Genomic DNA, 12,923 nt, shown 5'->3' with positions numbered 1-12,923 from the left:
ATGTTAATCATAAAATCTTTATCTTGCAATCCAGCTTCACGCATCCAGGCTTCATTAAGAGACAGCCCTGGGATTAGGGCAGCTAAACCAAAGAAAGCTTCAGAGAAAAGATGAGATCTATCTATCTATCTATCTATCTATCTATCTATCTATCTATCTATCTATCTATCTGTCTGTCTGTCTATCTGTCTGTCTGTCTGTCTGTCTGTCTGTCTGTCTGTCTGTCTGTCTGTCTGTCTGTCTGTCTGTCTGTCTGTCTGTCTGTCTGTCTGTCTTCTACGGACGGTGATGGGAAAAGGCACCACTGCATATATACTTTATGATTAGGCTTGTACCATGAAACCAACCAATTCAGATGAATGGTAGCATTTATAATGTAACATGTGTTTTAATGTTTAGAATTATGCCAAAATCTTGATGCCCAAGATGTGTGGTTCAAACTGCTTGTGTAAATTTATCAAAATATTAGTAGGTATTCTAAATGAACATGTGTGAATTACAAGTAAACTAAAACACATATATATATATATATATATATATATATATATATATATATATATATATATATATATATATATATATATATATATATAGTATGATATCCTATCATTCAGCTCTTATTGTGAAAAACATTAATGTGGTATGAATTCTTTAATTTTTATTGTAGTATTACTGCATCCCAGAACATTCAATTAAACCTGTAAAAACCCCAAACTTGACGTAGCATGCAAAGATGACTCATACAAAGACTTATATATTTTCAAAAAACATTTTATAGCACATTATTTCAAAGAATAAGCAACAGTAAATAAGTCTACTACATACAAATTCAACACAAATATGGCGACTTTGTCAAGCTGAGAACGTTTTGGTTTCCTTCTTTTGATAGCCACAAAAAAATCAAGTAAGTCATTGTTTACAAATCAATCTCTTGATGTGTTTTTCAGTGCAAAACATTAAATGAAACACAAGAACGGAAACTGGACACAAGAAAAGCTTCAAGGGATCAGCTAAGAAAACAGTTAAAAACATTGACAGAAACATATGCAAGTAAAAAAAACAAACTATGTACACTGTTTTAAATTAAAGAATAAATAAAAGTACTTTATGCAGGAGATCTCATATTGCCAGAGCAAAAATTAGAAGTGCTGACTAACAGAAACAGATCATCTGGTCAAAATGGTAAAAGCAACAGCTGCGATAACCTGAATAGTTATTTCATCTTTTGGTAATCAAATAGGAAGAAACTGTACTGGTTTCAGTCAAGTATTTTCTAATTATACAATAACAACACTCAGCGGTGCTAATCTACTGGAACACCTTATGTTTATAAAAGTCTACCGTTCTCCTTGCAGTTCTTTGTTAGAAGATCCTTAAGTCTTAAAACCAGATCAAGGGGTCATCAGGGATTCATTATTTGGACTCAGTTATGTTGACGTGACATCTTAAATGGCTTAATTCATTTCAGTCTCTGTAGACTGAGGTTATCTGTCTGGGTATGATGTGTGGTGGATGGTAGGAATCGTATGGACCCTCTAAATGAACATCATAGCCGGTCTGAGTCGGATAGAGAACCTGGTCTACGTGGGAGGGGGAGTACTGGTGCGGAGTGGGTGGGTAGTTTGGGGAAGGCTCCTGTTTGCGCACCATGTTGCTGCTGATGCTTAGAGGTGGTGTAGGGGGACCGTCATATGGAGGGGTTCCCACACTCCCAGAATTATACTCGAGTGGAGAGTGATTCTCAGTCTGTCTTCCTTTCACTGCTCTCAGGTGAAGCATGTGAGCAGTGTCATAGGTGCCATAAGGCGGGCTTGGCAGGCCTGGAGAAGTGTATCCTATTCCACCCAGAGGATTGGACGGTGGATGAACTCCAAGCCTTTCCTCGGGTCTCATCCCAGCTCCAGTACCTGATCCTATCTGTAAACATCCAGAAACCAAGTTGGTTGTGGGCTGAGACAGCCCCTTACACAGTGTCTCCATGAAAGCCCTGCTCTCAGTGGAAAGCCCTCCCTCCAGGGCCTCAGACAAGGCGCATATATAGTTGCGTGCAAGTCTCAGTGTCTCAATCTTGGACAGTTTCTGGGTTTTGGAATGACAAGGCATGATGCTGCGCAGGTTCTCCAGAGCATCATTTAGGCCATGCATCCTGGATCGTTCCCGGGCGTTTGCTTTTATACGTCTGGCGCGGAAACGCTCCTGCCTGGCTTTGGTCATTCGCTTTTTCTTTGGCCCACGTCTCCTGGATTCACTTTCATCCTCCTGTCCTTCCTCCCCATCCCCCTCATCCTCCTCTCCATCTTCACTTCCCATCTCTCTGGTCTGCTGGCATGTCCCCCCTGCTCCATAATGGTGTGGTGGTGCCAAGGTGCTCCCATCAGGTGAGCTCACCTCTCCATCCATCCACTGCAGTGGGCTGATGACGTCCTCTCCCTCTGCTAGTCTCACATATGGCTTAATCATCATGGTTTTCTGTGGAAAAGAGCACCAGGCTTTTTCAAAGATTTACATATACACAACATTTACAGATATTTACATAAACTAACATTAAATCAGAATAAACTTTTATTGATACAGATTAGTTAGGAAAACTGTTAATATTTACAAAATGCCAGAATATTTTTTATTTAAATTTCTTTCTCCCTATTTAGCTTCAATATTCAAGAGTCTCACAGTAGTTTGCTTGCTTTTGTAAAACTTTTTAACTCTGCCCTAGTTTCCTAGAGACTGAGATCAAGGGTAGCTACAGAAAAACATTGATTTTGTCCCTTAGAAACTTTGCAATTTGTTTGTATTCTTGAATATTTAAATGTTAATTTTTAACACATTTCAATTTACTGCTTGATGCCTCCATTAACAGCATCAACATTTCTACTATATGTTGTTTTCATCATGTTTTCTATTTTGCCTGTCCATTCTATGGCTACCCACATACGTCAATGTTGAGATGGCATTCTTAGGCTTGCAGGTTTCCCTGTTCTTCCTCTAAATGTAACAATGTTTTTATGAACAAGTTTTATCATCAGGCCACAGCCCAAAGTCTCAACAAATTTGAGCATTTGTCCCAAAGGGTATTTGCGAACAATTTTTGCTTTATTTTTAAACTAAGGGCCTTTTCACAGTATTAAATTGATGCCTTATAACTGTTTCAAATAAACCTATCAGAACTTTGCAAAACCATGGCTGTGTAATCTGAGCTTTCTTAAACCATTTAAGTGTCTATTACTATTGGGGCATTCTGGCATGTAAACAATTTTGTTAAACCTAACTGACCTAAAACAGGAAACGGCTGGTCTGATTTAATCTCAAACAGTGAGGAAATAACGGGTGTGTGTTTGTCTGTGTTTGGAAATAAATCTCTTTAATTCAGAATACAATCTAAAGTCGCTCTATTGCAATTTCTAACCCATGAAGATAGAACAGATCTGTGTATTTTTGGGACAGAATTTTTCCTAGAATTCAGTTGCAACTAAGTTAATACCAGGGGCTTATATTGATTCTGTTGTTGTTGTTTTTCCCAGAAATAATGATTTGTGCAACTTCAATTTTACAACCAACTGGCAATGATATTTCTGTCAGCAGATAAGTAACTTAAAATGCTTTGGCAGACAATTTCATTTCACTTTCATTTTCTAAAGTTCTAAAGCCATATATCTATTGGAAAGTGTTTGCCTGTGTGGATTATACATACTAAAGACACTGTTTATAGCATATGATGCACTGACACAAAGCACAATTAAAATGCCACACTTGCAGGCATTTTCTAAACATAAATGTCTTAGAGGATTCTTTTTTTATTTGCAGTTTAACATTTAAACTTCAATTCACCTATTTAAAATTCTATGAAATGGTTAAAAATGAATAAACAAAACTAGACAGATTTGGTAATAAAATCAGTGACTTTAGTCTGAAATAATTTGTGCATTTTTTGACCTATTTAATTCTCACTATCATTATTAATGTTATGATTATTATTTGATCTATTTTGAAGGTGCATAAAAGACCCCAGTATAAAATGTAAGCTTTTTCATTCGTTGTATTGATGTGACACATTTTAAAAGCTTTGTGTATTTAGAACCCCCAGTCTTCCTTTTAAGGCAGAATAGTATTTTGGTGATAGTGAGGATTTTAAAACAGCATGACTAACATTCAAATGTATTACTTTATTTTTTATTTATTTATTTATTTATTTATTTTTTACCAGCTTAAGTATCCGCATGGGGGGTGTTAAAGTTAGTTTGATAAACAATTTTGTTTGTCAACCACTGAATTATGTTAAACAGAATTTAAGGTAAATTGTAATTTTTTAATGGCCCTATGAAGTGTGACAACCTATCAATGAATATATATCACAACAAAATGTTTTTAGCATATTTAATATGGATGCCCTTAGAAGTGTTCGTTAATTAGTTACAACATTTCATGTTGATCAATTCAGTTTGTGAAATGTATTTCAGGAGTCTGTGCTGTCCAGCTTCAGCACCGGACAGCTCCCCCTGTGAAAATTTAATTGCGAAAGGCAAAATAATGAGTATTATCTTATAAATAAGTTATCTGTAGATGTTTTTGAATACATCTATTGTCCTCGGTGGATGCACAGCGTCCCACGCGCCCCCCTGCTTCGGGTCAGCCTAATCCCGGTCATTTTATGAACTGGTAATGCTGCAGCAAGATAAAGTCACTGACAGGACTTCAATCTGGGGCAGCGCAGGATTTACTCAGTGGATGAAGCGGCGACCATGAGGATTAAATGAAATATCCACATCTTCCAGTTCATAATCCAAACAGAGGGCCCAGGTTGAATTAAAACAGGCATTTCCGAAAATCACAGCTCTTATTTAGAGATAAATGTAGACTTTATATATCTAGATCTAATATACAAATGTTGCTCAATAGCCCATTCACATTGTACTAAACCTTTCATGATTTCTTTGCATCCTGATTTTGATTGTAAATACAAACAAAGGAAAGTAGAATAAACAAAAATCTAACTTTTATATTTAGAATATGTTTAAAGTGTGTGGAGGCCTACCTGTTTCCTCTTCAGGGAGTTTCTTGCAGAACCTTGTGATTCTCAGAGTTTGAAGTCTGGGCGCATCAGTCAGCGCAGAAGTTGGGTTGTGTGACCTGATGCTGAGCAGTCCGTCACTGTGCGGGCCACTCCACGGGGGCTCCCGGTTTTAGGTTTCACGTTAAAGCTCCTCCTTCCTCTCGCAACCAATTCCCATTGACGCGCTCAAGATCGCGCGTGTCCGGCCCGTGGCTCAACGCACCCCCACCGCCCACCCGCCCCCCGGGAGCTCCACTCATCCTGCATGCGTGTGTCGGTTTATGTGCGTGTGTGTGTTTGGGAGGTGCGCACAAGCTCTCTGAAACTGTGCAGACAAACAGGAGAGGCCCAAGCTTTTGTTGCCTTGCAAGGGCGGCCGCTAAATCCGCAGCGCGGCCGCATTGAACGGAGGGGAGACGCGCTCAGCTGCCTGAGCCTAACTGTATGTGACAGCCCGAACTTGCGTGTGAGCAGGTGTTTGCTCCATCCGTCTCCAACATACAGCTGAGATATAAATACTGACTAAAAAGTTCATTTTTTGTTTTTTTGGGAGGGGGTTCTGACCAGAGGGACTCACATGAGATGCGCAGTCATTGCCAGTGACTTTAGGGACCATAGACTTTCTGTGGAGGTGAGCTTTTTGGTAGTTGGAACATTATTCAAATATTATCTAGAAAGGACTGTAGTTGTCAGTTATTTTAGTAAAAGGAATCGTGACCTCTCCAAAATTGTCTTGCAGAAAAAAAAAAAAAAAAAAAAAAAATTATATATATACACTATATTGCCAAAAGTATTTGCTCACCTGCCTTGACTCACATATGAGCTTAAGTGACATCCCGTTCCTAATCCATAGGGTTCAATATGACGTCGGTCCACCCTTTGCAGCTAGAACAGCTTCAACTCTTCTGGGAAGGCTGTCCACAAGGTTTAGGAGTGTGTTTATGGGAATTTTTGACCATTCTTCCAGAAGCGCATTTGTGAGGTCGCACACTGATGTTGGACGAGAAGGCCTGGCTCTCAGTCTCCGCTCTAATTCATCCCAAAGGTGTTCTATCGGGTTGAGGTCAGGACTCTGTGCAGGCCAGTCAAGTTCATCCACACCAGACTCTGTCATCCATGTCTTTATGGACCTTGCTTTGTGCACTGGTGCACAGTCATGTTGGAAGAGGAAGGGGCCAGCTCCAAACTGTTCCCACAAAGTTGGGAGCATGGAATTGTCCAAAATGTCTTGGTATGCTGAAGCATTCAGAGTTCCTTTCACTGGAACTAAGGGGCCAAGCCCAGCTCCTGAAAAACAACCCCACACCATAATCCCCCCTCCACCAAACTTTACACTTGGCACAATGCAGTCAGACAAGTACCGTTCTCCTGGCAACCGCCAAACCCAGACCCGTCCATCAGATTGCCAGATGGAGAAGCGCGATTCGTCACTCCAGAGAACGCGTCTCCACTGCTCTAGAGTCCAGTGGCGGCGTGCTTTACACCACCGCATCCGACGCTTTGCATTGCACTTGGTGATGTACAGGTGCTGGTCATAAAATTAGAATATCATGAAAAAGTAGATTGATTTCAGTAATTCCATTTAAAAAGTGAAACTTGTATATTATATTCATACATTACATACAAACTCATATATTTCAGATGTTTATTTTGTTTAATTTTGATGATTACAAATGACAACAAATGAAAATCTCAAATTCATCATATCAGAAAATTAGAATATTGTGAAAAGGTTCAAAATTGATGGCCCCTGGTGCCACACTCTAATCAGCTAATTAACTCAAACCACCTGCAAAAGCCTTTAAATGGTCTTTCAGTCTAGTTCTATAGGCTACACAATCATGGGGAAGACTGCTGACTTGACAGTTGTCCAAAAGACGACCATCGACACCTTGCACAAGGAGGGCAAGACACAAAAGGTCATCGCTAAAGAGGCTGGCTGTTCACAGAGCTCAGTGTCCAAGCACATTAATAGAGAGGCGAAGGGAAGGAAAAGATGTGGTCGAAAAAAGTGTACAAGCAAGAGAGATAACCGCACCCTGGAGAGGATTGTGAAACAAAACCCCTTCAAAAATGTGGGGGAGATTCACAAAGAGTGGACTGCAGCTGGAGTGAGTGCTTCAAGAACCACCACACACAGACGTATGAAAGACATGGGTTTCTGCTGTCGCATTCCTTGTGTCAAGCCACTCTTGAACCACAGACAGCGTCAGAAGCGTCTAAAGAGAAACAGGACTGGACTGCTGGTGAGTGGTCCAAAGTCATGTTCTCTGATGAAAGTAAATTTTGCATTTCCTTTGGAAATCAAGGTCCCAGAGTCTGGAGGAAAAGAAGAGAGGCACTTCATCCACGTTGCTTGAAGTCCAGTGTAAAGTTTCCACAGTCAGTGATGGTTTGGGGTGCCATGTCATCTGCAGGTGTTGGTCCATTGTGTTTTCTGAGGTCCAGGGTCAACGCAGCCACATACCAGGAAGTTTTAGAGCACTTCATGCTTCCTGCAGCTGACCAACTTTTTGGAGATGCAGATTTCATTTTCCAACAGGACTTGGCACCTGCACACAGTGCCAAAGCTACCAGTACCTGGTTGAAGGACCATGGTATCCCTGTTCTTAATTGGCCAGCAAACTCTCCTGACCTTAACCCCATAGAAAATCTATGGGGTATTGTGAAGAAGAAGATGCAATACACCAGACCCAACAATTCAGAAGAGCTAAAAGCCACTATTAGAGCAACCTGGGCTATCATAACACCTGAGCAGTGCCACAGACTGATCGACTCCATGCCACGCCGCATTGCTGCAGTAATACAGGCCAAAGGAGGCCCAACTAAATACTGAGTGCTGTACATGCTCATACTTTTCATGTTCATACTTTTCAGTTGGCCAACATTTCTATAAATCCTTTGTTTTTATTGGTCTTCAGTAATATTCTAATTTTCTGATATGATGAATTTGAGATTTTCATTTGTTGTCATTTGTAATCATCAAAATTAAACAAAATAAACATCTGAAATATATGAGTTTGTATGTAATGTATGAATATAATATACAAGTTTCACTTTTTAAATGGAATTACTGAAATCAATCTACTTTTTCATGATATTCTAATTTTATGACCAGCACCTGTATGGCTTGGATGCAGCTGCTCGACCATGGAAACCCATTCCATGAAGCTCTCTGCGCACTGTTCTTGAGCTAATCTGAAGGCCACATGAAGTTTGGAGGTCTGTAGTGATTGACTCTGCAGAAAGTTGGCGACCTCTTCGCACTATGCGCGTCAGCATCCGCTGACCCCGCTCCGTCAGTTTACGTGGCCTACCACTTCGTGGCTGAGTTGCTGTCGTTCCCAAACACTTCCATTTTCTTATAATACAGCTGACAGTTGACTGTGGAATATTTAGGAGCGAGGAAATTTCACGACTGGATTTGTTGCACAGGTGGCATCCTATCACAGTTCCACGCTGGAATTCACTGAGCTCCTGAGAGCGACCCATTCTTTCACAAATGTTTGTAAAAACAGTCTGCATGCCTAGGTGCTTGAATTTATACACCTGTGGCCATGGAAGTGATTGGAACACCTGATTCCAATAATTTGGATGGGTGAGCAAATACTTTTGGCAATATAGTGTATATATATATATATATATATATATATATATATATATATATATTTTTTTTTTTTTTTTATGTTTATAACGTAAATATTCTTTAGATTGGCTACCATTTTATCTAAATTAATCAACAACAAAAATCTCATGAGATAATATATCAATTTCACATATATTATTGGGCAACAACCCACCTAACCCTTAAATGCAATCAAAGAAAATTCATTGACAAATCCCAAAAGTATTGGGATGAAAGAGATGATGATGATGATGTCTCCATTATAGAGAAATAAAATCTTGAAGGTTCTAGTAGTCCTTTCCATGCTCTCTGATTTACAGTTCTTTTTTTTTTCAGCAGTAAGTTAAAAGATTACACTCCAGAGACAATAGGGGTTTAATGCATTGCTCATTGTTATTGTGAAAACAATTACAAGGCCTTTTTTGGGACGCTCAGTGGGTCCTCCTTAGGTCTAGACTACTGCTTTGATGAACTGTTTAACTCATCTTTCAAAAATATTACAAGGGGCCTTTGCCTATAGGTTTTAAAGGTCAAATAATGTTCTTACCACTTCCAGAATAAGGCTTTCTGGTCTTTTCAAAAGTCTAAAATAACAGCAGTAACCATAACTATCAGTATTTTGAAGGTTTCTCTCTTTCTCTGATACCAGTCTGTGAATTGCTTTGGTAATAATAAACCAGTGAAACATCAGGTAATTTCCTTTGCTCTCTGTTTTACCAACATCTCCTGACATCCCCACATCCCCAAATCATATTATTCTTATTTTGCCTGTTCTATGTCAGAATTTTAGCTTTTTTATTTTGTCGAACATTCTTCATTTTTTTTTTTTATTCCTCACATTTCACCGTTTTGGATTAGACTGAAATGAACACTAACCATCTTGAGCAAACCCTCACCGCAGCAAATCAAAAGGCTGGGTTACCTGTTATGCATGGCTGTGGCAGCTTGATAATGACCAATTCTGTTATGTCAGCTGTATCATAGCAGGAAACATTAATACTTTACCTAGAACAGTCAGACTTTGACCAATGTAATGGTCGTAGTGTGAATATGGGCAGTTGATTCAGTGAAAGTTTTAATTGGATATAATATGCACAAATCCACTGTGAATAACTGAATAAGTGGAAAATTAACTGACTAAAATCAAACATTCTTCAGAAAAAAGGGCTTAAGTATTCTCAAAAGTCTAAGCACTTCTATATTTAACAATAATTACACGCTTGTTGCTCGAAGGGCTCACTTTTCTTCTACCATCACTTGGCTTTCATTTTCTAATTGTTTAATTTTACTGTCATTGACAAATGCACATACTAATTGCTTATCCTTTATGCAAACAAATGGAAATCATTCAATAAAAATAAAATATTGTTCAATTTTTATGTTTCAATATTTTGTGAAAATATAGATTGCCCTCTGTTTTCATTTATTAAATAGACTACTGATTTAGAGATTATAAAGTGAGGTTGTAAAGTAAATTTAAAAAAAGGGAAATACATGCATCAAGGGACAGGCATTAGATGGGTTACCAGGGATATATGGAAAATACACTTTTGCCTCATTCCCCAGGTGATCACCTTGCTGCTGCTCCTCCCCCTCCTTCCTTTCCAGTCATATTCTACACCTGCAGCCTGAAATGGGAATACTATGGCTGAGCCTCTGCATCCCTAGAAATGAAGTAGCAGGGGAGCATGATAGCTGAGGCTTCATATTTACATTGCACGAGCTTCTTTCATTGTTTGGATGATTTTTTTTAATCAAAAATGTAAAATGAAATGTTTTGGTAGCAAAATTCTACTTCTTTCTCCCGATAGTCCTCCTTTAGAGGACAGAAGTAATGCTCCACAAGTGCTACCTGAGAGTAAAGCAGTAACTGTGACACGATGTCCCCTGGTTCTTCTTTAGTGGTTGCACATGAAGTCCTGCTGCAGATGGTCTTCTCTGTCTGAGGCTCAGATGCCCATCCTCTCTCCCTGGGCTGCTTCGTCCTTTCCTTACCTTTCTCATGATATATGAATTAAGTTTACCTCATAAAATTGAATGACACATAAAACTTCACTTGATTACACACACAAACATAACTCTCCTGTTAATTCCCAAAGTGTCTGAGTGTAACAGTGGGGGGGGAGTGGAGTTAGTCCATCTGTTATACTGGGAATCCTTGGAGAGATCCTGGACAAACACTGTAAAGGTTGTAATGGTATGCATGTATGATTGCTCTCTATTTAAAAAGTATTGCAGAAATATTTGTGCCCCTTAAACTTTTTTTTGAATCGGCTGCATTTAAATCCACATTTTAAATTAGTTTTACCGGGGAGCTGTATGGGAAACAAAAAGCAAATGGAATAAAAACATGATTTCTTACTTTTTTTTTTTTTTTTTTTTTACAAATACAAGTAAATTCCCGCAATTTAATTTTTTTTTACCCTGTTACCCCTTAATACAGTCTAAGTGATCTGAGCTCTTAAGACATCCTCAAAATAAAGCTCTGTTCAATGTAATATTTTGGAGAGTATGGCACAACTTCAAATCATTGGGAGACTCTGGAACTCTCCCAAAGTGACAGGAAGAGCTAAAGTTGTAAAGCAACCAAGAGCCACATGATAACCCAGGTGTAGTTTGCAAACGGAACATCCATTTATGCTCAAATCTTGCAAAAAGTGAGAAAATGTTTGAAGTTCCATTGTCAAAAGACATATTTGACGAGAGAAAGAAGCTGGTCTGTTTAAACTGTCTGAAGTATGAAATATGCATGTGTGTAGAAAATCAATCACTGCATATCACCATGAGCACAGTGTTTTCACCATTACAAACAGTGATAGTAGTATCATGATGTGGGGATGGTGTGCCCACTAACAAAAACTCTAAACCAGGGGTTTCCAACTCCAGTCCACTAGGACCTACGTTGTGTATGTTTACCATGTATCTCTGCTACAGCAAATCTGATCTAAATGCTTGAATTGCCAACTCAGATTTTAATCACTTTGGAGGATTGGTGATAAGCCATCAATTGATTCAGACTAAGATCCAAAACATGTTGGACAGTGACCCTCCATCGCTGTCTTTGGACACTGATGGCCTTAACATTCAGCCAGAGCTGCAATGAATCAATATTTTCTACCCATCCTTAAGGTTCAGCTGTTTTATAAAGTAGAAACTCCAATTAGTGTATAGATGTGCAAATCAGGTAGCAAAGCTTTAATATTACTTCAAATATAAATACATATCACAAGATTTGTATTTATAAACAACGAGCGACTTGAAAACCCTTCTAGTTATCAACTACTTTCCAATGGTTTATCACATTAGTAGACTCTGTGTATTGGTTGGTAAAACAGCCAATCTAGTTGGTTAAACCAATGTTGTTTAGATTAGTTAATATATTGGTCGGACATTGACCAAGCCATTGGGTTTGGATCAACCAATTGAACTGGTTAACCATCCAACCAATAAAAATGGTAACAGAAGATTAACTAATCTGACTGTATGGCTGTAGTCAAGTGTAGTTATCGACCTAGATAACAATGATGTGTACATGGACAGCATGCAAATCTTGGTGTTACCCATCGCTGTAACATTAGAAATAAGTAGTGTTAAATTCCAAGAAGCATTAGTGGTGACTGTGGTTTCAGATGCAGGTGTGCCCTACAACCAAACAATTTATGGTTCAAGTCCAGGCCTTGGCATTTCTATGCTATTTAACCAATAGTTTGTCAAAGTGACCAGTTTGTATTGTTTTTTACCTTTGCCAATAAAGATTGGTTAAAACCAAGAGTGTCTCTCTCTCTCTCTTTCTCTCACTGCACATGTCTGTATCCACTGGTGAGTGCAATGACAATATGTTCATCAAATTGTTTAGAAAATCCCCAAAACACCAGCAGAGGATGAACGTTGCTCTGTATTTCATGCTCTCCCATCAACTTTAGAAATGGCCATCACCTAAGCCACACTTGAACCTCCCTCCAGCCAAACATCGACTCTGGGGAGACAGAGGTGATACTGACCATGTGTCCCTCCACTAACCATCTCATTGAAGGGCCCCCGACTCCTGGGTTAACCTGACACCCTCCTGCGCAATCACCCCTAAAAAAACCCTTAACCCTTTCCTAAACCCTCTGCAAGCCCCCCTGTTGTGCGTGCTCATTGGACGACCGCCTTCAGGCGTCCCTATTCCATAGCTCCATTGTCTGGCCCCATAAGCAGCTTTGTTTCTGCATGTGCAGCTGGGATAGCCCGCTCAGCCATTAGCCACAA

General features: G+C 39.2%; 1 protein-coding gene across 1 annotated transcript; it reads right to left on the bottom strand.

Annotated features, from left to right (window-relative positions):
* Nucleotides 1-755: 755 nt before the first annotated feature.
* On the bottom strand, nt 756-5,218 carry LOC119776699 (neurogenic differentiation factor 4-like). Its single transcript, XM_038275276.1, has 2 exons — nt 5,030-5,218; nt 756-2,469 (listed from the first exon to the last, which is right to left on the bottom strand). Exon 2 carries the CDS (start codon nt 2,461-2,463, stop codon nt 1,465-1,467), a length of 999 nt encoding a protein of 332 aa, XP_038131204.1. The 5' UTR covers nt 2,464-2,469; nt 5,030-5,218; the 3' UTR covers nt 756-1,464.
* Nucleotides 5,219-12,923: the final 7,705 nt, after the last annotated feature.

This window comes from Cyprinodon tularosa, unplaced genomic scaffold, assembly GCF_016077235.1.
Source record: "Cyprinodon tularosa strain WSP-4 unplaced genomic scaffold, ASM1607723v1 ctg95, whole genome shotgun sequence".
In the NCBI taxonomy this organism is placed as follows: domain Eukaryota; kingdom Metazoa; phylum Chordata; class Actinopteri; order Cyprinodontiformes; family Cyprinodontidae; genus Cyprinodon; species Cyprinodon tularosa.
This window is presented reverse-complemented; position numbering and strand designations above follow the sequence as displayed.